The sequence below is a fragment of the Osmerus eperlanus genome, chromosome 16 (assembly GCF_963692335.1).
Source record: "Osmerus eperlanus chromosome 16, fOsmEpe2.1, whole genome shotgun sequence".
Classification (NCBI taxonomy): Eukaryota; Metazoa; Chordata; class Actinopteri; order Osmeriformes; family Osmeridae; genus Osmerus; species Osmerus eperlanus.
The window spans coordinates 8604519-8630153 of record NC_085033.1 but is presented as its reverse complement, the minus strand read 5'-3'; the positions used below and the strand labels follow the sequence as shown (position 1 = coordinate 8630153).

The window sequence follows — 25635 nt, the reverse complement described above, 5'->3', positions numbered from 1 at the left end:
CTAGCGCAGACTCGTAGGCCTACATCCCACACAGGTCCAATATTTCTCCAATAATGCCAGGAATGTGTGTGTGTGTGTGTGTGTGTGTGTGTTTGTGTGTGTGTGTGCGTGTGCGTGTGCGTGTGCGTGTGCGTGTGCGTGTGTGCGTGTGTGTGTGTGTGTGTGTGTGTGTGTGTACGAATTAAAATGGGTTTAGTTTCCCACGACCAGCTCAAGTACCGTGCACTCTGCAAAGTTCATATTCGGCATGTGTCCTCTTACTAATTCAACGGAGTGTAGTGTCGCGATTGACGTTGTTTGGATAAGCATTTCGACATAAAATAATGAAAAAATAAAAAGAATTGGCCTCCAGTTTGGCTTGCTCTCTTTGCGTCCCAGCTCCTTCTGATTGGTCTTCTGGTCTGCAGCGAGTTTCTTCCGAATAATAATATTTTACTTGCCATTATTGTGTACGAATTTTGTTCCATAAATTAATGTGTTAACTGATGTCTATACTGCCTGCACATTGCAAATGTGCAAGCAGTATAGACAGTGTGGTGAATTAGGCCTACAATTATGACAACTGGCTCAACCATTGTGCACGTAAGGACTTATGTTATGAATTTAATGTTTAGATGTATGTGGTGGTAAGACAATTTAACTGAGAACCAATATAATACAGTTTGATCAACATAACAAGAAATGTATAACGGGGGTAATGTCAGACAAATTAAATCTACATAATCATTTGCATGAATGTATGCTACCACAGCATTGGCACTTTGCCTAGAATAGATGTGGAGGCTGAACAAGTACTTCAGAGATGACTGAGAATTTCCATTGTGATCTGAGAAATATAGGTACCAAAACCACTGAGAACTGTCATCACCAGCTGCATCACGGGCACTGCACTATCTAGCTATAATTCCAGAAATCTTTGTGTGTCACCGACATCATCGCAGGTGTGCACTATGCCATATCTATAATTCCAGGAATCTGTGTGTGCCACCAATTTTATCACGGGAACTTTGCACTATAGTTCACGGAATCTGCATCTCTGTTTTTCACTGACATCTTAATCACTGACTGCATCACGGACACTGTGCACTCGTGTTAAGAATTGATGATGGATGATAAAAATATGCAGATACATGGTTAATGTATTTCCTTTTTATTATAATACAAAACGTTGGATGTGTTCTTATCTAGCTTTTATTGGTTTTTCACATATCACATGGACATTCATTCTTTTTAGTGGACACATACACAACTCATTCAAACAGGACAAAACATATTCACCCATTACCATTCTCACAATAGAAAATAATCTGCTGTAATAAAAAAAGAAAAGAAATAATCTTCACAGGGTCTAAACATGGAAAGGAAGAATCCTTTACATTAAGTCAAGTAACTATTTACATGATACTTCTATTAGATTCTCTCAGAGTTGGAAATAATTATCAATGAGGTACTGCATGAGGTATCAGGTTTCAGTTCATATCTGGATGCAAGATAGCATTCACAGTAACAGCGTATAATATGCATGGAATTTGATGGTCCTCAAACCATTAATTGATGACCAGCAGACAATCAGAGATAAACAAACCATGATATTATCTATTGCTGCATACAAAATATTGCTGGACTGCATGGCCAACAACATCAGTCTTGATATAGTATGTGGTGTGTACCCACATGCTCACTTCTCTGTTACACACACATATATTTATATATATATGCACTATATCATGTACCATGGGATGTTTTTCCTTCAGTACAGTAGAAGAAAATTTGCTCTTAACTTTTGTATTCATTGTATCAAGACAAAAAATCCCAATTTTGTTTTGTTGTAACTTGACTGAAATAACTGAATGATAACATTTCTGTAGATGACTAACATCACTGAGGTAATACTGTTCATATTGGCATTGAATGAGGCTATGGACACCACATCACAATCATCTGAGTTTGTTATATTTTGTTGTTTTCTTTACACTCTAATATTCCTAATCTAGTGCTACCTATCTTCTGACCAAAAATAACTGGGTACGTCATATTAACACAAACACGTTCTGAAAATCCAATAGAAAACACATTGAAAATCACAGAATGACTAGCTTGATTCTTAAATACAGAGGATTAAAGTGAAAGTCCCTTTTCATTCATATGGAAACAAAATCAATAATGCCCAGGTACTGTATAAAATTAGTGTTCGGAAACTGCATACAGAAAATTACAAGATTACACCTCTTTTCTTTAGGTTCCTACAACATCAAAATCGGGCAAGAAATCACCACTGATGCAGCAAACCTGCAATAAAATGTTTTTTGACTACTTGACACAATAAAATACAACAAAACAGAGATATATAATATATAGGTATATATATATATATATATAAAAGCCTGAGGTACTTGTCAGAATATCTGAGGTCAGGAGGAGTAAGCAGTAGAGGACTTTTGCAGTTGTTAGCATCAATAAAGAATACATGTACATCTATCCTTGAGAATTCTTGAGTAGTTACAGCAGCATTTAGGACATTCAATGTTATGGTATGGTATTGAGTTTTAGACATCCAGAGATTTATTTGCTTGATGTAGTATCTTTGAGGTATCTGAGAATGGTGTGTGGGAACCGATAAACACAGACATGTTGCCTACTGATTTATGGCCCTTGTGAGGATGAATCTACTACCTGTTCAATGTTCTGGCTGTTAAAACACAAATCCTGTCACTCTTCCTGCCTCACAATCTCTATTCTTCCATTTCTTTCACACGCACATGTACAAATAGTAAAATCAAAACGCAAAAATAAAATCAAGAATGTGTAACATTGCAACTCCAGATAGCATTCATCTATGTCTATACTGGTAAAGGAGTAACGCCAACTGATCAATAAGCGTAAATGTATAGTTCAAACATACAGTAGCTCGATAGCTGGGCTTTTTGTTGTTGTTGTGAAAAGTAAAAAAATAAAACGTATAGTTCCAATATAGGCCTACTTGATACCTGAGAGGTAGTTCCACAAGGACAAAAGTTGTGTTTTGTCCAGATTCTTCAGTCCAATAATTACATGGATTTCTTAAGCTCATGTCTTTCTCAGTCAGTTAAAACAATCTGTGGTCCTGTCATTTGTTTTCTTAGCCAATTCGTTTTTGAGCTGTTCACAGACAAGAAGTAAAACACTAAGTGAAAGAGAAGCTTCTTCATCCCCTGAGGAAAATCATAACAGTTTTATAGTTCCTCCAAGGTGTGCAGCGCGACATCCAGGGTTTCAGTAAGGTTCCTTGTTCGGCCAATGACAATCTTGACCAAACTGAGACAATAACAACATATGAGGTAATAATGATAATAATAATAATTAAAATAACAATATTAAAACTAACACAAAGTATTTGAGGTATTGATGGAATTTAAGATTTGACACGTGGGTATATGAGGTGCCCATCCAATAGCTTATTTCTATTCTTGTTTCTTATTTCAAACCTACAGCAGACGGATGTATTAGTAACCCCCCCAACAACAAAATCACAGGAAACATGGAACAAAAAAATAAAATAAAAAAAGATAAAAATAGCAGCTGCATTCAAGTTGTTTACAATATCTTTCACGGAGATCCGCTGAGTTTGGATATAACATTAGGAGCTCGAAGTCACTGTTACTTGTATGCTTCGGTGATCTCACCCTCAGGTACTGGATTCTTTGGGAGGTAGGTCTTCATTGGTGACTGAAGTCACTATGGAGAGAGGACAATCCGAGGTAGTACTGTTTGTTGTCCTGGAGATCTGTGCGATGCGCTCCTCGACACAGCCAGCTGACAGTCGGGCCTCTGCATCATGGTCCCAGCATTCCTCTATGGTCTCGCACATCTGACTCAGACCCTGCAGCCAATCACAAGAGCGACATCACAACACAGCGAGTTGAAGGAAGTCAGACAACAATTGTATTCTAGTCAACGTTATCGTGCGCCATTTACAACTTCCATATTCAATTTGCAGAATGCATTAGCAAACCCAAATGGCTTTTAAACAGGGCTTAATAGGCAGTAACTCACAGGATGTTTAAGCCAGTAGTCCTTGAAGGCTGGACGCATCTTCTTGTGCACAACCACTTCCTGCAGGTCCTCCAGGGTGGGATGTTGTCCTATTTCCTCCTCAAAAGGCAGCATGTACTCCCCCAAAGTACCTGCAAAAAGAGGAAACCATGGTCAGCTACGGTCCAGACAAGAGGGATCAGACTGGAGGCTTCATGAGAAGTCCACCCCAGATGAGATCGTTAAAAGTCACAGAGCAAAGTTCGGACTCACTGTCTATGTCGGAGCAGCGCGAGACCAGCTCCCACAGCACCAGGCCCATGGCGTACATGTCGATCCTAAGGAAGGAGTCCCGCTGGAAGTTGATGGCTCCCTCGAGCACCTCAGGGGCCATGTATCGCCTCGTGCCCACCTGAGGGACGATGCAGGGGGGTGAGAGTGAGGCTGGGAGATGGATGGAGGTGGGATTGTGCCTGTGTGAGTGAGTGACAGAGTACGTGTGCGTGTGTGTCAGATCAGGGAAAGATACCTGGCCGTGCGTATCCCCAGGTGGCTTCCCAGGCTCAAACCGGACGGCCAGCCCAAAGTCTCCGATAACTGCAGTCAGATCATCTCGAAGCATAACATTCTTACTCTTGAAGTCCCTTGAAAATGGAAGCAAGCATATGTAAGTGCCCAAGATTTTCTAAAGGATGGAATAAACCCCTGGATCAACTGTAATAAAAATGAGGAGTGCCGTTAGAATGTTGGAACTAAAAATGTCAGCTCATCGGATACTGACAAGTCCAATCCCCGGCAGTGGGAGGACAGTAGTTGTCCCTACCTGTGTGCAATGGTGGGTTTAGGCCCGTCTCCTTTGTAGATTAAGTTGTCCTCGTGGAGGTAGGCCAGCCCATGGGACATGGTCTCTGATATGTGACACATCTCACTCCATGTCACGGTGCTGCCTTTCAGATGGTCCGTCAACGAGCCCTGCGCACACAGAGATACAGTCACTCGACAGGCAGATGGTAGGCGTGCCTGTGTGGGGTGGGACCGAGTGGTGTGGCTGGCGGCTGGTCCGCCGAGTGCTCACCCGTTCGTGGAACTCCATGATGAGCCACAGCTCCGTCTCCAGGTTGGCTCCGTGTTTCTCAGCGGCGATGTAGCGCAGCAGGTTCTCGTGCCTCATTCCGGGGGTCAGAAAGATGTCCCGCTCGTTCTGCCACGACTGCTTGTCCTGCACAGACACATCCCCCCCACCAAGAGGAGTTCCTTTGTCAGTTCCGTTTAAAAGACACTGCTATTGTACGTGTCGTCAATGAGCCACTCACAGCTGTGTGTGCATTTCTACTGCCGGTGAGTGATGTGTGCATTGAGGGAGACAGTCCCTCACCTGAACAGGGAAGATCTTTACAGCGACATGTTCACTCATCAACTGGGCCTTCCACACACAGCCAAAGCGCCCCCTGGCTTTGATCTCGAGCAACTGCAGGGGTTTCAAACCAACCAAAGGGGAGGGTGGGGTTTGACCAGGGTCCTGAGAAACATAGAGGGTACGAATGAAATTCTTGAATCTTTTAAAACACCTCAAATCTAACCATTTCCTGTGAGGAGGAAAGAAAGCGGTGTGTCGTGGGATGAGCGTGGAAGTGGGTGGCAGACGTACCTCGCCGAGGTCCACGTGGCCATAAGGAGGTTTGCGGTGGCGGTACATCCACAGGGCCAGCACAAGGGCCAGGGACAGCACACACAGGGGCAGCAGAGAGTACACCAGCACGTTGAGGAGAGAGGGCACTCTGGGAGGAGGGAGGATTTTCACTGAGAGGGGAGAGAGCGCAGTCACACATGGCCGGTCAGTCATGTCAAAAAGGCCACACACATTAGCACAAAATAAAGGACTGCGATGTGGCTCCGCCGCGTCGACCTGAAGCGTTAGTATGATGAATACGCATTTCCCGCCTGTCCATCGTTAGAATGGGGCCAGAGGTCGCCACTCACCTCGGCTGCCGCTGCCGATGAGGTCGGGGAGGTGGGTGAACCTCTCGTTGCAGTAGTTTCCCTCGCAGCAGCAGAAGAACACCTGAGGGTTCTCCTCCATGGACACGCACTCCTGCCTGTGAGGACACGACACACATCCTTAAGCGTTAATCACCTCCCATCCTCACAAGGGGTCTCCATGGACTGGTCTCTTCAAAACAACCAGCCGCTCCATGCACGACTTGTGTATCTCCATCTATTCTGTCTATTCAAAGAATTTTCTTCAAGGTTCTGTCAGAATGAGTAGCACTTGGCTCCTTTAGCAATCAAACAGACAAAGTAAAGTGTCTCGTGAGGGGCTAGAGAGTACTCTGACCTGTCATAGCAGTTGAAGTCATCCAGCCAGCAGCCCTTCTTCACCAGTTTGATGGTTCCTGAGGAGTTGAGCCAGGAGGAGTAGCAGTGCAAGCGCTTGTCCTTCTCCCCCTCGCACCTCTCAAAGCCACTCTGGTTGGTCCTCTCTGTCCTCCAGTTATCATTGTAGTACACACACTCTCTGGTCTCTGCTTCTCCTAGGCTGTATCCTGGTGGAGGGGGGGGAAACAACGGACCAGTTTGAGCTCAATTTCATTTACACTCAGTCAGCTAAGAAAATAAATTGTGATTCAATTGCCGAGGTGAAAAGTGGACACTTCGATGATTAAACTGGGCCTATTAATTCTTAGAATGTGGTGCGCTCCAAACAAGACCTCTTTCTCCACAATCATTCTGGCAGGCAGCCAAGTCAGGAACTCTCTAATGAGACTTTTTGGGGTGAAATATGGCATTGGGCGATAGTGTTTAATTTCTCTCATGCATTATAGAGTTAGCCTAATTCAATCTGTATAAAAACTGATACCTCACTGCTTAGAAGATCAACTTAGATTTAATCATCCTCTGACAAATGATGGAATTACCAGCTTGTTGTGCTAGGGAGACAGACTACAGCGTGCCAAGAGTACAGATAACATTAGCTAGTACTGTTCTTAACAAGAGAAAAGTGTACATGTGGATAGACAGATAAGGTTATACACCAGTCCATGACGCAACAGTGGAAGGAGTAATTGGTATGGATGACAAGCTACAAGTTTAGGGTGAACACAGTCCTACCCGTTACATGTGTAAGCCAGCTACCATTTTGCAAATGAAACTTGCGCTGTTTGCAATTTCTCAAAGTCATCTGAGGTCTTATTGATTAGCATGTCCTTAATCTTTACTGTGGAAACCTCCGTCAGCAAAACTACACTTTTTGTTCAATCAACAAATCATATTGGAAACACATCCCTGCATTTCAAAATGTACTTAAATAGATCCTTTGTGAATTCCATTCAAAGCACATTAGAAAATCATTTATCTTTGTTCACAGAAAAATAATTCCTGTCCCTTTAAATCCCTACCAGAAAGGCTAGTTGCCCATCCCCCAATGTTACCCCTCAACCCATTACACACACACACACAGGCAGGGTTTTTTGGTATACATTTGGCAAGTGTATACCAAAATAATTGAGCCATTTCTTCAGTATGTACTGTTACCTATTACTTGTTCTTCACACACAAACAAAAGGAAGATTACTTCTGCCTCCATTAAGCTGATTGTATTGCTTGTGTGTAGTCACATGACCTGAGGACTTTTACTACTAGATAATTCCCCAACCCCCTCTCCCTCTCACTGAAGCCTACACACCAACAACAAAAACTCTGGAGAAGCAGTTTCCTATTGTTCCCCTCTTCTCTTTAACAAGCTAAAGGCATACAATAATATTGAATATATATTGAATGGGAAAGATATTTCTCAATCCAAATGTGCATATCTATTGATTATATATTTTTTTGAAGATCCATTGGGTTTTTTACTCTCTCCCTAAATGTAGTCAAATTAAATCAAAACAGAGGAAATATAAGCCTTGTACACTTCCCATCATTGACGTAGGGAGAAATTCCTGAAAAAAATACACAAAGAAAACAAAGCCGACATTTAATTTCACGTGATGAATAAAGATGTTATAAGTTAGCAGTTTTACTTCCCTGCGAATTAAACGAGACTGTGCGGTAGGGTATATAGATGTAAATTCAGTAGCCTAATAATTTCCGAGCATGCTCTTGTAGCTATGTGCTTTTTCGTGCGGCTCATTTCGTCATCCCAAATCAAAACAAAGCGCTCTAATTCGGAAATAGACTACTACAGCATTTCATTGGGCTGCTGATACAGCTGCTGCTCTAGATATTTGTGTTGAAAATCACAAGAGGCTTAAGGACGATTCAGTGTTAGGATCCTCATTGATGTCATCTGCATTAAGTTGCTGACGCAAAATATATACACATATGTTCACAATAGATCGAGTTAGCCTATCACTTAACAATTCAAGAATGATTTTAGTTTCGCAAAAACAATATTAGAAGACTAAATGAGAAACTCAATGGGAGTATATGGAAGAGAGGAAAGCTACAACTGGTGCAACATTTATATAAATCGTGTCGGCTACTCGTCAAGTTACATTGTTTCAGAAACTGAATAGTGTGGTATTAGTTTGATTAATGGCCTAGACTGGAACTGTTGCAATCTTATCTCAACAATTGATTAGCTTACCTGCACATAAAGTTCCCAGAAGAAGTGAACAAGTCAACCACGAAAAAGACATGTTCTCCTAAAAATTGAAGACAGCGAACACGTTCTCCTTTTTCCGTAGCGAACATTTAAAATAGTCCCAGCATCAGTACACGATCAAAAAGACCACAGGCCTTCGCGGTCCATCCAGCAACCAAGCGCGTGTCAACAGCCTCGGAGCAACAATGTTTGAAGAATGTAGAGACGTTTGATTATCAAGGTGCATTAATAGATTAAACTATATGTACCATTCCTAATTAACAAATTGACCAGAAATGCACTGTTTAAGACCTTTACCGAGGTAACTGAGTTGAATAGCACCACTGCGTCGGGAGGTCGCGGTTTACGTGTTGCTGATTTGTGTCCAAAATGGCTTCTAAATGGGGAATGGGCTGCAAATAGGGAAACCCGGATGTGTAAACACAAAGAGGGGAATTCAGGCAGCTCGCGGCATGACCTTAGAGTGAGACATGTGAAATGGAACGGGAACGTTGGTGAGAAATATATAAATAAACACGCAAAATATTTTTTGTCCTCGAAGATAGCATTCATTTTTCAACCATTTCTGATTCTCACGCAAAACCTTGTGTTTCTCACGCATTTTAACCATTTCTCACGCTGAGAAGTAAGGAATAACTTGTCCCGCTATATAGGCTACAATTAATGGATATTAATTGCCGAGCTTATCTCTCCTTACAGAAATAAAAACCAGCCCATCAAAAACATCACCAGCCCCCACCCGAACGTTTTGTACCTGGCAAACGTTGACATGTATGATAATCTCACGCCAAACTTTTGATAAAATTACAGAGCCCTGGACAACTGTTAAACAGTCACAGAATGGTAAAAAAAAATAATGTATTTTCTACTGCAGCTGGGAAGTATTAGACATCCTTCATGCGTGGAAGCCACACTAGTAGCCTAAGCTACGGGGCAGTATTTTTCGGAATTACTGACTTTACAGACCAGGCCTGCACTCACCAACTCAGCTGTGCCCTCACTGTGAACAAAATGTATCAGAATTCATTTAGGTCGAGAAGTGAATTTGTAACTGCCTGGCAACGACGTGAAATTCACGCCCTGGTTTCCTAAAAGTCAACTGTTTTTTTGCTATGATCATGATCCAAATATGTTTACATCCTTCCACCTGCAAGACGACACGGTGTGCTTAAAGTGTGTAGGTACACGGTGTGTAGGCAACTTATATTTTATTTTATTGTATATTTTATTTCATTCTAATTCCACTTAGTACTGCTAGTTTATGTACCCTTAGTATAGATAGTCCACATATTTAAATTTTAGGTCCCTAAATGTTTATTGTATGCACCTTCCTGCCAAAGCAAATTCCATGTCTGTGCAAACTTTCATGGCGAATAAATCCCATTCTGATTCTGATTCTAAAGTGTAAAAGAATGGCAGAAAAATTATGGGGGCTATCCGTTGTATAACATGCCATAAATATGTCCTCCCAGAAAATTAACTGTTCTCTGTGTGCTTTGACATGTAGGCCTGTCAGGATGGTAGCGGTTTTCGACCTAGCAGACTGTAACCTGAGACAAAGCATTTCCCTTTACTCCATATTGACCCTTTAATTCAATATAGTGCATCAGTGAACCTGTGTAAAAACAGATGTGCTCACATATTGTCATGGCAACTAAAAGAGCATGTGAGTGTTGGTCAAATGTTCATTAACCCTGCCAAGACGAGACATCCATGGAGGAGAAAAGACCATGTTTTGGAGCTAAATGGCTCATAATAGAACAATAATCAAATAGGGGCAATCTGGTTAGAAACAGCATCTTAAGTGTAGTTTAAATTGAATTATATCATTGCCCCAGTGAACCCAGTGGTAGCCTACTGCATTGTTGTAAGTCACTGGCAATCCTGGGAATGTAATAGAAGGAATAGTTGGATCTTCTATTTCCAAAGATGAAGATCACTAATCTACTAAAGCAGATAATAGATAGATAACACTAGGTGGTGGTAATACACCATGACTCTGGTTGTCTGATATTAACCTGCAGTCTTAGTTGGTAGATGGAATAGATTATTTTGAGAAAAATAGCCATGTACATAAATATAAATAACATTGAGGATTCTTGTAAATCAATTCCTACTTTATTTTCACCATTTTAACCAATTATTTCAGTACAAAAATAAATAGACAAGCATGTCATAATAGTTTTTCCTCTTTTATTATTTTCATAGCTACATGTACATGGTGTTGATTTCAGGAAGGGGGTGGGGATAAGATTCCATGCCTGGTATGTAACCATATTTTACAATACCTTACATTGTCTCAGGTGTATGGTCTAACCATGATTGGCCCTGCACTCCAGGGAGGTCAGGTAATCATGGAATGGTTTAAAAGTAGTTGGCAACCCTGCGAATAGACTGGATGTTGGGTTTCTGGGCCTGCCACTCCATGTGGCTACCGTAATCTCCTCTCTCCACAATGTACATGCGGCCACGGTAGTTAGGCTCTTCGTACAACACCCACCTGGCAAGCAAAGAGGTAAAATGTCACGAGAGAAAAGAGAATCTTGATATTTACTCTGTCACACATGTAACAGACCCAGACGGATATACACAAATTAAATAGCAAACAAAGTGTTCCACGAATGCCATTCAATAAGCTTGATACATACGCTCCGTCTCCATAGACCTTGATGGAGTTGATGCAGTTCTTGCTCAGGCCTTGGCCCTGAAGGAATGGAGCATCTTCACACAGCTCCACACACTGGCCTGCGAAGTCAGCTCCCTCGAACAGCTGCATCCTATAGTGCTCGCCGTGCTGTTGGGCAGAATGACAGGCGCACTCACGGATTTCAAGAAATGCAGTAAAAAAAGAGCAAGAAGACAAGAGTGTGAAGGAACACAAAGAAAAGTTGAACAGCTGAAACGACGACAAACGAAAACACCAGCTTCTTGGCACATGAAAGTACAATTCAGCTTCATTGCTGCGTTCTCTTTTTGTAAAAAAAAAATCCCATAAGAGACTGTTTGTTTAATAACATGACTGAGCCTTCTTCTGGCCATGGAACTTTTTGGCCATGGAACTTTTTATTCCAATAAAATATTCCCCACCTGTCACTGCCACATGTCCAGTTATCAAAACATGCACGTCATTTGCTTGCAAAGCACATACATAGGCATCTCTATTTCAGTCTGTCCCTCTGTCTTGCAGAGTATTTAAGAGGACATGAATCCACAGGTTCTTGCAACATGCCAGCCAGTCTGCCCCTTGCCAGTCTGGCATGTCATCTATCCTGCAGCCCTTCCAGCTCTCTTTAAAACTGTTGATCCCTGTGTGTCATTTGGGCTGACCATTAATAACCCTTACCATCCTAATGGGCTTGCAGGAGCCTATGTGGTCATTGTGGCCGTTCCAACGCTGAAACTCTGGATATTCTCCGTGCTCCAGGATGTACTGCTGGCCCTTGAAGTCAGGGTGGTCATAGCAGATGAAGGCTCCACTCTCCACACGGATGGAGTTGACCCTGTTCATGAAGCCACGGTCCTGGAAGTTGTCACATTCACCGCATATCTCCAGCTTAAGCCCGGTGAAACATTTCCCCTCGTAGAATACGATCTGACCAGCCACACCAAAAGAGACGTTAGGACTAGGCTCTCAGACATGAGTATTTTGCATTGCACAATTATTTTTCTAAAAAATATTTTACTGGATTTCTCCAGCAGTTCTGAAGATCATTTACGTTTAGTACTGCATTATTGTTACTTCGTGCACTGATATGAAGCTCTCATAATGATGCAACTGTAGACTAAACTACTCAAACTACAGTACAAATTATTTGTGGGTTAGCATGCATGTGTCCAGAAGTGTGCATGTGTTTGTTGGGAAGAGTGCTCCAAGATGGCTGTCTTAGCCTCCCTGTCATGCTACTCACCTTTCCTGAGTACTGCGACATTTTCCAACTGTAGAGTTTAAACTACTCCCACAGTATAAGAGTGGAAAAATTTGGACTCCCTGATATATATGGTCAATAGGGAGCATGGTGGCATTGCGAGGCCAAAACAACAAAGGCTTAACAAAAGAGGGTTTACACTTTCTGCTTCATGGACAGTTTCCCTTACATTTGCACTGCTGATATTGGACTTTGGCTTAGGAGGCGGGTAACAATAGGGCCAATGATTTTGCTTTGATTGAGTTTTGGGGGTGGTATTTTATTGATTGAGGTATTGGGCAAGGTTCCAGTCTGTTTTGGGGTGTAAACAAAATAAACATTGCTTGGCTTTGGAGAGAAAATGGAAGTGACAGATTAGACAAGGGAGGACATACTGTACGTACACCGTAGACACAGATTAGACTGAAAGAGGAGAGGCAAGGACATACTTTTCAATGCCTAAAGAGAACGCCAAAACTCCCAGCTTTGCATTACCTGTATATGAAGTCATAGTTACATAAAGAACAATGAAAATACATTGCACCTCCCTCAAAGTTCACATGCAGTCTAAATACTGCTAAGTCTAAATCACAATACCTTCAAATCTGATCATGAAGGTATGATAAAGAGGCACTGATATTACACAAATCTCTATTGAATTTTTTTTGAATTAAGCAATATTTACAATAGATGTCTCAGTCAGACATGTTGCTCAATCCTTGCATAATGCAAGGATTTAGTGTATAGTTATCACGTGTACACATTTGTGTACTTACTGGAGGAGTGGGTGGGTTCACTGATAGTGTACTTCTGATATGCCACTGTGGCGCCAGGGAAGCGGATATGACTATGAAAAACGGTAGGTATAAATAAGGTAGAAGCTCAGACTTAAATCACATTTACCAACTCAGCACTGGAGAGGTAAGTTCCCCCTGAATCTGACTGTACTTGTCTTGTGTGTTGTTAGTTGTGCCATTGGGAACGAGAAGTCATCGTCATCAACATTTTAGAAGGAATGACCTAAAAAGTTTGGTTATACTCATGGTTGTACATATAATTCACACCAGGGCTGCAAATATGGTACCATGTCTCACAATATTGCTTACAATGTGTTTGTATACATAACAGAGAACATATATATTTGTTTAAAATTCACATATTTTTGTCCTCAGGTACCAACTGACTAGAACCATGAAGATCCTAATATTGGGCGTTGCTCTTACTCTTTTGTTTATTAGTGGTGAGTCCCTGTCACTGATTTATTACTGAGTCAACACTGGCAGACGACCCCTGGACTCCTGTTAGTTCAGGGATGTCTTTTCTCTCTATTTGTTACGGTGATGTTAAATATTGGAACTAACATAGAAATACTTTCAGTACAGGATTTAAACAAGTTTTCTTCTTCCCCTCTACTGATGCAACACCAGTACGAACGATTTGTGTAAAAAGACAATATTAAAAATAAAAGCCTGAAAAAAACAATATGAAATGTGCTAGTGCAGTGTTTCCATTCTCCATTATTGTCTATTATCCAACTTTGTCTTTTGCCATAGGTGAAGCCCTGGACTGCCATCACTGTGTTCCCAAGAAAGCTGGAGGATCATGTGACCTAACGGTGGAGACTTGTAAGCCAGAGAAGAATGGGTGTGCAGCAGCCAGGTTCCTCCGTGCGCCCAGTAAGTATCACTATAGTACAAACCACAGACAACCTGCTGGTCAGGTTTCTCAGTAAAAAAACAACAACCTTCTATACGTTGATAGTAAAGCAGTCAACATCTTGACCATATTACGTTTATGATATATTACCCTTCTTCTATTCTCACCTCCTTTTAGACGGCCAGTACCAGAAATGCATGGCCATGTCAGACTGTGAGATGTTGAAAATGAATGCCTACATCGACATGAAGTGCTGTGATACAGACATGTGCAACACATTCTAGCCTTCACACTGCATAAGGCTGTCTGAAACTAGTTAAGAATTAAGGATAAGAAGGACATTGATGTATTATGTTCTTGACCTTGATTTGTTGATAAATTACTGTAATCCAGTGGATTAAAGTATTCATGAGAAAAACAGTGGTAAAATATTTTGTTTTCTAGGAAAAATAATTTTTTTATTGTCTTAAATTGAAGTTAAAAAGTTACTGAAATCAACTGCTTAGAATAAACTGTGCACAAAGCAAACTTGCTACTTAAAGAATGTTACAAATCCCAAAGACTGAATTACATAATCACTTTTTGCTTTAATGATTACAATCAAAAGCATTCGTACAACATATTCAACATTAGAAAATGGATGCAGTTTTTTGGCTGATACTTACTGCTATGAAAACAAACTGACTTGACAAAGAGGTGGTTATGTGAACATTTAAGTAGAAAAAGAGCTGTACGTTGAGGGAGTTAACAGCTAGGGATGTATCAGAAGAAACGTGAACTGCACCATTTCCTTAGAGTCTATGTGGCTGTAAAGGTATGTAGGTACTGAACGGGATCTCTCCACTGAGGAGAAAGGAGAACATTATTTCAACAGAGGGGAATAGTTGCCTTCATTAGAATTTGGCATTAGAAGATTTGAAATAACACAATTATTATTAATCTTAAATAGTCACTAGTCTTAGTTAACATAAAAAACACATTTATTCTGATACATCAGTATGAGGTTCTGTGTTTTGCATCAGTTCTTAGCACAGACTAGGTGGACAGTTGGATTGTGGGTGAAGTATGACAGTAGACAGCCACTAATCCTTTAACAAACCAACAAAGAAAAAGATGATGACAATATGAATGGAATATACATGACCATGGTGGAATCATTTGAGGTGGAGGAGAAGAACTGGCAGGTAGCCTTCAAGTAACGGGATATCCCAGTGCAGTGTCCAGTATGTTGATTGGGCGGCTCTACATCATGGAGCAGGAAGTCTTCCCTGGTTGGACGCCACCGTCAATCTTCTCCGCCTCCAGGATCATCCTCCTGAACACCTCTACGGCCGTCTGTGTCAGGGAACATCCAGGACTCTGTTACCCCCCGCAATACTATAGGCTGCAGACCACATTCCTACACAAATGTGTCTCTGGAAACACATATATCCAATATTCTACTCAGTAGGACTATTCAAAAATGTATAAAGCATGAATCATGTCTGCCTCAATAACAGAATCTACATCTTTGCTATGGTGTCCCATTGTTGTACAGTAGATGTACTACTAGCGCACTACACGGATGCAGATTAATTGTTGTGATCACCTGGTTTTCTTTAGCTGAGGATTCCATGAAGGCGGCATTCCAGGAATCAGCTAATGCCTTACCCTCTTCACAGCTGATAACACTGTAAAAAAAAAAGGTAATCCAACTGACAAATACATGCTTTAGGAGCATTTCACAGACTGCTGTGTGAATGTAATGCTGGCTTCAAAATACTCATGGTGCAGTGCATTTTGCAGTACATTATTAGAAACCATTTTGTATTTCCTGAGCCTCGGACGCAGGAATGTCAGTATATGTCTGTTACGTACCGTTCCATATGTAGGTCATTCTTGTTTCCCACCAACATAATTGGAACTCTAGAAGGAAGAAAATACATGTTGTATGTTATCTTTATATCCCATACATCCAAATGTCATACACATTTTCATAAAAAATACTCACTGAACTTTCCCCACCATATCCAGCAGCTTCTCATGGATAACTTGTACTACTTCAAAACTGGAAAATACAAAATTCAATTTCAAAATAAATTATTTGTTAAGGTTTTAGATTGTAGTCTATGGTCTCGTCATTGTACAATTACAGTCATTACAGAAGTACAACTGACCTTTTATTGGATGTAACTGAGTACACCAGAATGTAACCATTGATATCTATGGAGTACGTCTGAGGGAAAATAGAATATTCATCCTGGAAGAGAAGAGAGTTAACAGTGCATTGTCACACTTACTTACTAACTGTGCACAGTGTTATTAATTAGAGATGAGCATGAGTCTGTATGGACTGTTGGTGTTGTTGGTGAGAAAAGCGTAGTGGCATGTGTTGCTCCCCTACCTGTCCAGCTGTGTCCACCAATTGCAGATGATAATCCTGTCCATTTATTGTGACCATCTTTGTGAATGCTGATGGCAAAGATGGTAGATTAGAGTAATAACACCACACGTAACATAAAGTACATGGAAAACATTCATGGACCCAAAATTGCTCTCACTACAGTGGTTGTCCACTAAAGGGTTGTTCCTGTGGCTTTGTGTAATTTCACTTAAATACAATCCAGCACATGGATCCAGTTTGTGCGACACACCTATCTTAATGGGAGAGTCAATATTGACATGTCCTCTACGTTCCTTATACACATGAACGCCAGAGTATCCAGCTACAGAGGTAGCCTGAAAACGCTGACGCCTTCCTCCACGCTACACTAAACACACTCTATTAACCCTCGTGCTGCCTTCGGGTCACATGACCCAAAGGTTCATAACGAACCATCATTGTGTTTACCCAATTTTACCCAATACAAAAACAAATAAAAATACTTTTCTTTTAACCTTCGCAATGTGGGGGGTCTGAGACAGCCCGACGGTTAAAAGAAAATGCTTCACTTTGTTTTTGTATGCGGTAAAGTTGTCGCAATACGACGGTGGGTCACAATGACTGATGGGTCAGAACGACCCGAGGAGAACACAAGGGTTAATAGATGAAACAGACCTCACACCTGAGCAGGCCAGGACATAGTGTATGTCATTCTGCACACTAGATACATACTAAATATCAGCCTCACAGGCTATCCATGTTTGACATGGAGTCGGGTGTGCAGATGGTGGTGTCTAACGGCAATATTTAAGAATAGGCGGTTAAAAAACAATCATTGAATAAAAAAAAACACATAATGGCTGTTGAAAGATGATAATGTGATTATGAAGCTGTACTCCAGATGGTCTTTGAACAAAGAAAGCCTTAGGCTATCACATCACAATGAGCCAGTCAAGCAAGTCCTATGGGAAAGTGGAATAAAAACCTGCACGCTCAGTTTGAATATTCATATTCTTATTCTGTTTCAACTGTGCGATGAGGCCAACACAGACCCAAAGCTGTCTCTTACGTACTGTTCTCTATGGTCGGGTCATATGAGTCCACAAACTGGCCTTCCACAAACTGAATCGTTAGTGAGGATTTTCCTACAGAAAAAAAGGAAAGAGAAAAATATTCAAGGCATCACATGTAGTATGAAAGGACAGCATCATTATCAATTAGCTCCCCTTGAGGATCTGTCACACCAACACAAAGATGGGTCATATTCTGAATAAATGTTGTCTTATTTCATTGGTAGGTGTGATCTGAGTCAGGAGTAAGGACCATAAAACTATTGTGCTTATCATCATCTCCATCTAGAAACTTGCTGGTTCCATTAGATTTTGTCATGGCAGCTCTATTTTAAATGTATATTCTATGTAGCTCAACAACAGAACATGGACAACCAGGCCCCTGTGCAAGCTTTAACTCTGACCAAATGGTGATCTATGACATAATATTCGTCCAGGAAATAGAGCTTACATTTGTAACATTATTGTTATTACCCTCTAGCGCGTCAAATAGCCTCGCCTACTACATCTTAGCTGAAGAGCGACCACTAGGCCAAACTCACCTGGTCACGCGTTCATTTGTTCCACTGAGGTGTAAGTGTGTCAGATTCTGCTCCCTATAATTTAAGTTAATTACAGGAGACGCAACCCGCTGTATTTTTCTGCTAATGTTACACCATAAAAAACGTATAGTGTGCTAGAGCTAACTTACAGCCAAACTGGACTCACCTACGGATCGGTACCCGAGGATGGCGATTTTTCGGGACTTTGGCTGCGGCATATCTTGTTCTGGCTATTGCATCTAGACCTCCGGGTGTATTGCAGCCTTCAGTTGGAGCAGCATACAAATTCAAAAGCAGGGATTCGACATATTTCCTCCCTGAATTTAAAATGATGATTTATGTATATTTGGTATGAAATAACGGTCTATTTATCCGTGTTTGAAAACGAATTTCTCAACATATAAAAGCAGGGGGTGTCTATAATAACTGCGTCACTACCTTTTGCATTATAATGATGACTAATGAACACTCAATTCCGATAGGTTGTACTTGAAATAAAGGAGGGAACTTCTTCTTGTGCCGAAGAATGGTTGGATAATATCGCTGTTTGTCGAGGTGCGATGCTTCGTCTCTGATAAACCATTGGTGGTGAAACGTAATGACCCCGCATGTTGGGTGGTCAAGGGCAATGTCATTCAAAGACGTCATCGATAGGCTACTACACAATAGATTTATTGTGTAAGGGAGGCAAATATATTTTGTTAACATTTTCTTTTCTTTAAGATTCTCAGTTTTATGTTTTTAAAACAAACAAATAATGTAATAAGTAGAATGTACGTGTAATTTATGTTCTGCGTACACACCATCACATCCCTACGTTTTCTAATGCAACGCATCTCGAGTTAAGACACAGTTCTTAGTACATCTATTCGGCCGCTAGAGGGCCCTAGAACATAATGGATTATACATCATCATTCGGGTCTGAATATAACTTAGTGCATAACAAAACTGTAACAACAGCACTATAAATTACACATCAAGTGTTTAAAGCGCAGAGGCAGACAGTTTTATTCATATGAATTGTTGTGGTTTGCTGATTACAAGAGAAAGGAACTCATCATCTATAAATATTTTACTGAATAACATAGTTTACAAAGTTTCAGAATCTTTTTAAAGATAATGCATGGTTAGACTTCATGTTGTCAGTGTGCAGTCTATTATCAGTTTAGCACTTCAGTTTATAGAAATAGCAAACTGGATTAAACACTCCAGCAGCTACTGTACATTCCAGTTGCTCTTTTCCTCAGAGGATACTGTTCTGAGCTGGACTCCCAGGAACTCCTGTTGTCAGCGATTAGTGAGACGTTCTTCCTGACCACACCACTCAGAGGGTCACATGGGATGTCACTGAAACATGATGTGAAATGACTGTGGGCTGCTTTCCTCTGGGGAATATGGTGAAAGGAACACTGGGTGGACATGTATGTTTTGCTGGGTGGTTTGTGTCATGAAATTCATTGACACATAATGAACCATGTTGCAAAGAATACGTCCCTTATTTCCTTTTCTTGCATTTCCTTTGGCTGTGTGGCGAACAGGCAGCTGGAGCTGGGCCTGCTGATCCCTAGGTAGTTGGCAGTGGCGCTAGTGCCAGTCTCTTTCAGCTCACTGTGAAAGTGCCTCTGGCTCTGTTAGTATGCCAGCATGCATGCCAGCGGAGCGAGACCGTTACATCCTCCAGCTGGGTCTGAGCCACCACGAGGCACCTGGACCCACTCACGAACCTCATGAAACGGAATGCATATTTAAGTTAGTGGAATGCATTTGTATGGCACCTTTCATCCAGGGGTGTCTCCACTTTATAGAGGGTGTCTGAGGTTCCGAGGGCTTATTCACCTCATCGTGTGTGCATTCTGCTGAGCCACCTTGGTGGTGCATGGTGAACATTTTGTATTTGATGTGATACTTACTTTTTGTGTTTGTATTTTTAGAGTGTTTCCAGATTTGCTGGAAGGACTGAAGGACAGACATAGTTTCCCAGCAGGAAGTCTCACACACTCCAGGAACGACCATGTGATCAACACAAGCATCGATGCGATTACCTTAAAGATTTCTTGTAAGACCCCTCGTTTTGTTTTGTTTAAATCTAGTTTTGGGAATGTGAATTATAAACAAGTTGAATAAAACAATGTCTGCAATCTGCCAAGAGAAGAATGTTCCCTGCTGTCTTACAAACTTTATTTTCCTTGTCAAAAAGCATCAGTAGATTTGATCCTCACACTACCACCATAGTGATCCATAGTACTCTCTGCTCCCTGCCTACCGTGTGGTTTGTGTGGTTAAGACTACGACTCTCTGTGTTGTGCAGGTGAGACCCAGATAGTCTTCTCACAGGCACTTAATCACTACACTTGTTGTTGTCAGAAGCACAATTGGTCTGTATTCACATCTGCTGCCTCAGCAAACTCTGGCCTGATTTGGTCACTTTGGAGCCCTGTTCACTTGCTTCCCTCTGATTCCATGGATCATTACAAATGGTGTCTTTATGTGGCGTGTTAACCCGGATAGTGTTCTCCCTTGAGCACCTTTATCATCTATTCATCTTGTTGTCCCAGTTTAGCTCAGGATCTATCTTTCTCTTAAACTGTACTGCTTGCTGTTGCATGCCTCTGTCACCTCCAGTAGCAGATGAGGAGATACAAACGTGATATAGTGCTCCACCATCACATTTCAGCATGCTGACAATTTCTGTGTCACAGATAATAATTTAGGAACATTTACGCTCTCTGTAATGTGTGCACAGTCCAGAATTTATATATACACATTTCGCAAATGTAATAAAATGTTATTGAGCACCAAGCTCAAGCACCAAGATGTTCTCCAGTGACTACATAATGCACAGTTGCTTGGTATTATTTCCAGAGTGACATCTTGCACAACCAGCCACAGGCAAACTTCAAATGTGTCCAAATGGATGAATAAATGAACATCTGAAACATCCAAATGAAATGTTCTTGGCCCAGTATTCTTGCCTCAGAGCAGACAGAGTTGGACACTCCTTCATGTTTTTCTTGGCACATTTGCATGGCTGAGTAGATCATTGTGTCACCTGGAGGTTTGAACGAAGGCTAATCGCAATCGAATTCCAGATGGTGTTCCAATGCGTGACATATCCTCAATTTCCGACAAAAAGTGCATAGTTTCTTCCACAGCCACCATTAGCCAAGGGGAAGAGACACGCAATTGGAAAGTGTCCAGTGGCGTGAATATTTCCATCTGCACCTGGTGAATAATAAAGGAGCACCAGTTCAAGAGGCTCACTAGCAGCTATCACATGCCTTTCACCACTTAGTGCACCTTATTTTGGATTGAATATTTAATAGGAGTCTTAAATGCATATTTCTTGTCTTTTAGGCCCTATTGAGTGACTCACTCTGCCTAAAGGGCGAACACGATCTTCGGTAAGAATTTGTTCCTCAGAAAGTGACATCTCAGCCATTACAAGTTTGCAGAACTCCAAGGTTTGGCAGGATCCCTACATCCTTTATTCCTATGGACACCTAAGGCCAGTTCTGTGGCAGCACACCCCCATATTCCCTGTCAAGTCCTGTGGCAACACAAGCTGTAGATTCTATTGGGGCAAATACTGATCTCTATTCCCCATCCAGATCATTTTGCCGTGGAAGGAGATGAGTGCTTTGAAATCAGATCACTTATGTGTGACTCAGGACTGAGGGCCTGTGGAGGTGAGTATCTCATCCTTGTTGGTGGTAAAGGGACAGGCTATTAAGATGTGTGACTGTGAGATACTTTTCTCTGATTTACATTTCAAGCTGTTGTTTGTGCATCGGTCTTTTCGGTGGAAGCAGTGAGATATCACTTCTTCTATTTATGCCATTCACAAAGCACTGTCATGATCCACAACTGATAGTCAGCAGCATGCTCAGATCCACTAAGGCCTCTGTTCATTCATCAGCCTCCCCATCCATCCATTCGCTAGTTTTGAGATTCAATCATTCAGTGTATGTGTGTACATCCAAGGCCTACTGTCCTGAACAGGAACAGAAGAGCCTCCATGTTTGCCAGCATGTGTTGCCGTCCTCATGCAGCCACTCCAGGCCTGTGTTTACACACCCAGGGAATGCTAGAACACTGACGTCAAGGTGTCATTTTTCATGTAAATAGAATATGGCAGGGTATAGCAGACCTGCTGTGAAATTTGGCAGGGACACACAGGATCAACTTAATTTCCACCACAGCACAATCTGGCTAGTTATGTGACATCAAATGAGAGCATTTGCCTGAAAACTTCCATATTCCATGAGGTGCAAGTAAATGTTCTACAGTGGTCATGGTTTACAGTAACTTTACACAAGAGCTGTACCAGTCACAATAATCTGAAGGCATTAACACTTACAGAAATACATTCAAACAAGAGGTCAACATGGCAAACAGGCAGCTGTTGGAATATACAATATGTCAAGATATCAAACTCTAATGCATACACAACCAATAGATTCATGATTTCTAATGTGACCGCATTCTGGAGTAGAACAATTGATTGTGTGGTTTACATTTAGTATCAGTGCGGTTCATTACCAAGGCTCATTGATTCATTTACTGAGCAAGTAATGATGGCTGACTGAGGATACTCCAAGTAGCAGTCAATCTAAGAGACTCTCGTCCAAAACATTGGCCAAGGTCCAAGTTTTCTTTTCCTGGCCTCTCATCCCCTGCTTTAAATTCACAGCTCGTAAAGATAAACATACACGCGTTAAACTAATCTAGGATTGTATAAAAATGTACTGTGGTTAGCAATCTCACTCTTAGGTAACACCAATGCCCAATGGAAATTGGATCTGAATGATCACTGGACAATTTCCATGTCGTCAAGGCGGGTGCTGACTTGTTTCTGACAGCTTCAATACAAACTCCGAAAAACAGATAGACATGTAAGATACTATTTACACACAAATGATAACAGGTGTTCAATAACAACAAACCTTTTTACTCACTGTGTGGCAGTGTGTGTGAGTGCTTCTGTATGTGCACGTGGGTGTGTGCACAAGGGTGGGTGCGTTTGCAGTTATGAGATCATGACAGTGAAATCAGCTGATTGAACTCACACGGTGTCCCTGCAGTCGTGGTTGCTATCACAGGGGGTGGCGCTGGCTGAAGTCCTGTGAAGTGACAGGGCCAGCTGGGGGATGAAACTCGGTAAGACAGGCAGTTGGTCTGGGAGGCTCAGGCTGCGTTCCCCATAGCTCTACGTTTCACTAGAGTGCAACACAACTCTGCCTCAACGGACTGACACAGGATTAATTTTTTCTTCTGCCAAACATCAGCAGTGAACAATTCTAACAACATCAACCGTCTTAGAAACCACAAAGAAAGGACCCTGACCATGTGCTCTGTGGCTAGGAAGTCTTGTTCAACCACAGAAAGCCAGCTTCAGCCCAACTCACCCTGATACTTGGTTTGAATAGGAAAGAAAGTGCCAACTGTACTAGTGGGCTGTGTATTGAGAGGACCATGGGGGCCAAGCAGTCTAGAAGTTTCTCCAGAGAAGAGTTGAGTCAGGTGAGTGTGAGTCAGGGAAGGAGGACCCCCGGAAGAGACGACCATCCCAGTCTGTCATCTGCCGCAGAGAGGATCCGCAAAAACACCACCACGCACTTCGGCTACAGCACCCTCAGTATGTCCATGCGTGGGCTCGACGAGATGCCTGCCGAGCTGTGGGAACTGAGAGAGCTGGAGAAACTCAACCTCTCCCTGAACTACTTGTGTGCTCTCCCTCCAGCAGTGGGCACTCTGGACAACCTGGTGATCCTCAACCTGTGGGGAAACAACCTGACGTGCCTGCCGCCTGAAATCGGCCTGCTCAAGAAGCTCCGCGTCCTCTTTGCTTACCGCAACCATCTGAGTGAGGTGCCTGAGGAGCTGGGCTCCTGTACCCGCCTGGAGGTGCTCAGCCTGGCTAACAACAAGATCACGGGCCTCCCTGGCAGCCTGGCGGCCATGCGCAACCTAACCAAGCTCAACCTCAGTCACAACCGCATGGCCCACATCCCCACCTGCGTCTACAGTATGAAGGGTCTGGTCTTCCTTCACCTGGCGTGCAACCGGCTCGAGAACATCGCCGACCAAATCCAGGACCTGGTCAACCTGAAGATCCTCATCGTGGAGGGGAACAGTATCCACGTGCTGCCTAAGACCCTGTGCTTCCTGGATACGCTGGAACTGTTGAACGTGGACTTTAATGACCTGCAGAGTGTGCCTGTGGAGATGTATCAGCTGAGCCGACTGGGTAAACTGGCATGTCATCCAATGGATAAAGGGCTGCACATTGTCCATAACCCCCTGCTCAAACCTATTCAGGAGGTGCTGCAGGGAGGCCTTAGTGCTCTCTATAACTACCTCAAGCCTGGATGAGGGAAACGAGTGTAGTTTATGAATGTGTATGTGTTTGTGTGTGACTGCGTGTGTGTGTGTGTTCCTTGTACTCATATCAGTGATGTTGTTCAACGCTTATGTATAAGTATAAGATCTGATTACCGAGAGATTAACTGCAAGGATGGGATCACCTTTTGTAATTGTGACCTTGCTGTACAGATGAGATGATAAAATGCTTTCTGAGACTGCCAGGTGTAAATGAATGAATTTTCCTGTGACACATGAATACCATGAAAACCATGTCAAAAGTCTGTATAATCCATTAATTCGAGTTTCACAATTCACCGATTCACCCCTCTAGTTTGGGGTAGCTCCTTTTCCCTTCTCAGTTGACTTAGTTGGTCCCATCAGTAAAAGGGCAGTTGGGTGTGTGGGCCAGTGACAGCACGCACCCCTTCCCCCTTTCCCATCCAGGTGATGAGGATCAGGTATGGGGAGTGGAGACCGGCAATGGAAACTGTGTTGGTGAGGGCTTTACATCCAAACAAAAGCAGGTCTTAGACTCTGATTAAATGTTCCACTCCAACACATCAACACCCTGGTCAGAAGCAGCCCCTGAAGTGGCGGTGGCTATTATAACACTTCAGATCAAATCTTTCGTACTCTACTTATTTTTACTCTCTCTCTCTCTCTCTCTCTCTCTCTCTCTCTCTCTCTCTCTCTCTCTCTCTCTCTCTCTCTCTCTCTCTCTCTCTCTCTCTCTCTCACTCTCTCTCTCTCTCTCTCACTCTATCTCTTTCTCTTTGTCACACACAAACGCTATCGTTCTATCTCCCTTTTTCTTTCTCAGCAGATGGATAGTGGAGCTCATATATTGGATTTTGTTTGCTTTGTTGGTGGCATTTGGCAACCTTTTACCATCAGATAAATTGCATTGAAAGGTGTGCAAAAATGAGTCAGACTTGGCTGTACAGCAATCTCTCTTGGGCAAGTGTGGCATAACGTGTCATATTTCTATCCTGTTCTCTATATCATAACCAATAATGTGTAATAACCTTCACCTGACTTTAGAGCAAAGGACAGATTCTGGGTTTATTTATATTGGGGTGAATGGAGACGGCCTTAAGTCAAGTGCTGTAGTCGTCTGACCCCC

At 42.2% G+C, this 25635-nt stretch overlaps 5 protein-coding genes across 6 annotated transcripts; 2 read left to right on the top strand and 3 right to left on the bottom strand.

Moving 5' to 3' along the window:
- Positions 1–1134: 1134 nt before the first annotated feature.
- LOC134036624 (activin receptor type-2B-like) lies at positions 1135–8969 on the bottom strand. The gene is made up of 11 exons (XM_062481624.1): positions 8597–8969; positions 6347–6554; positions 5992–6107; positions 5660–5811; positions 5387–5530; positions 5087–5230; positions 4835–4983; positions 4541–4655; positions 4285–4423; positions 4033–4163; positions 1135–3859 (listed from the first exon to the last, which is right to left on the bottom strand). The coding sequence occupies exons 1-11, from the start codon at positions 8646–8648 to the stop codon at positions 3665–3667; spliced, it is 1545 nt and encodes a 514-aa protein (XP_062337608.1). The 5' UTR covers positions 8649–8969; the 3' UTR covers positions 1135–3664.
- Positions 8970–10793: 1824 nt separating this feature from the next.
- On the bottom strand, positions 10794–12612 carry LOC134036416 (gamma-crystallin N-like). The gene is made up of 4 exons (XM_062481359.1): positions 12523–12612; positions 11958–12206; positions 11263–11408; positions 10794–11114 (listed from the first exon to the last, which is right to left on the bottom strand). Exons 1-4 carry the CDS (start codon positions 12541–12543, stop codon positions 10979–10981), a joined length of 552 nt encoding a protein of 183 aa, XP_062337343.1. The 5' UTR covers positions 12544–12612; the 3' UTR covers positions 10794–10978.
- Positions 12613–13373: 761 nt separating this feature from the next.
- On the top strand, positions 13374–14593 carry ly97.3 (lymphocyte antigen 97, tandem duplicate 3). Of its 2 annotated transcripts, none has more exons than XM_062481343.1 (4): positions 13374–13440; positions 13692–13759; positions 14073–14195; positions 14353–14593. In XM_062481343.1, the coding sequence occupies exons 2-4, from the start codon at positions 13711–13713 to the stop codon at positions 14457–14459; spliced, it is 279 nt and encodes a 92-aa protein (XP_062337327.1). In that variant the 5' UTR covers positions 13374–13440; positions 13692–13710; the 3' UTR covers positions 14460–14593. The 2 variants fall into 2 exon arrangements, with proteins under 2 accessions (XP_062337327.1, XP_062337326.1); XM_062481342.1 differs by lacking the exon at positions 13374–13440 and adding an exon at positions 13463–13546.
- A 149-nt stretch (positions 14594–14742) lies between these two features.
- Positions 14743–18456, bottom strand: rheb (Ras homolog, mTORC1 binding). The gene is made up of 8 exons (XM_062481341.1): positions 18316–18456; positions 17611–17682; positions 16559–16626; positions 16332–16414; positions 16166–16222; positions 16033–16080; positions 15764–15845; positions 14743–15510 (listed from the first exon to the last, which is right to left on the bottom strand). Exons 1-8 carry the CDS (start codon positions 18365–18367, stop codon positions 15418–15420), a joined length of 555 nt encoding a protein of 184 aa, XP_062337325.1. The 5' UTR covers positions 18368–18456; the 3' UTR covers positions 14743–15417.
- A 4875-nt stretch (positions 18457–23331) lies between these two features.
- LOC134036966 (leucine-rich repeat-containing protein 30-like) lies at positions 23332–25109 on the top strand. Its single transcript, XM_062482179.1, has one exon. The coding sequence runs from the start codon at positions 23622–23624 to the stop codon at positions 24519–24521; it is 900 nt and encodes a 299-aa protein (XP_062338163.1). The 5' UTR covers positions 23332–23621; the 3' UTR covers positions 24522–25109.
- The last annotated feature ends 526 nt before the right edge of the window (positions 25110–25635 follow it).

Coding starts and splice junctions, on each gene's coding strand:
- LOC134036966 (XM_062482179.1), top strand. CDS start 23,622: ATGGGGGCCAAGCAGTCTAGAAGTTTCTCCAGAGAAGAGTTGAGTCAG.
- LOC134036416 (XM_062481359.1), bottom strand. CDS start 12,543: ATGTCGCAGTACTCAGGAAAG. Junction 11,409..11,957: donor CCTGCAAGCCCATTAGGATG/GTAAGGGTTATT, acceptor TCTGCCCAACAG/CACGGCGAGCACTATAGGAT. Junction 11,115..11,262: donor AAGGTCTATGGAGACGGAGC/GTATGTATCAAG, acceptor TTTGCTTGCCAG/GTGGGTGTTGTACGAAGAGC.
- rheb (XM_062481341.1), bottom strand. CDS start 18,367: ATGCCGCAGCCAAAGTCCCGAAAAATCGCCATCCTCGGGTACCGATCC. Junction 17,683..18,315: donor CCTCGGGTACCGATCCGTAG/GTGAGTCCAGTT, acceptor TTTTTTCTGTAG/GAAAATCCTCACTAACGATT. Junction 15,846..16,032: donor AATGACCTACATATGGAACG/GTACGTAACAGA, acceptor TTTTTTTTACAG/TGTTATCAGCTGTGAAGAGG.
- ly97.3 (XM_062481343.1), top strand. CDS start 13,711: ATGAAGATCCTAATATTGGGCGTTGCTCTTACTCTTTTGTTTATTAGT. Junction 13,760..14,072: donor TACTCTTTTGTTTATTAGTG/GTGAGTCCCTGT, acceptor CTTTTGCCATAG/GTGAAGCCCTGGACTGCCAT. Junction 14,196..14,352: donor CAGGTTCCTCCGTGCGCCCA/GTAAGTATCACT, acceptor ACCTCCTTTTAG/ACGGCCAGTACCAGAAATGC.
- LOC134036624 (XM_062481624.1), bottom strand. CDS start 8,648: ATGTCTTTTTCGTGGTTGACTTGTTCACTTCTTCTGGGAACTTTATGT. Junction 4,984..5,086: donor TCATGGAGTTCCACGAACGG/GTGAGCACTCGG, acceptor CTGTGTGCGCAG/GGCTCGTTGACGGACCATCT. Junction 4,656..4,834: donor AAACCCACCATTGCACACAG/GTAGGGACAACT, acceptor TCCATTTTCAAG/GGACTTCAAGAGTAAGAATG.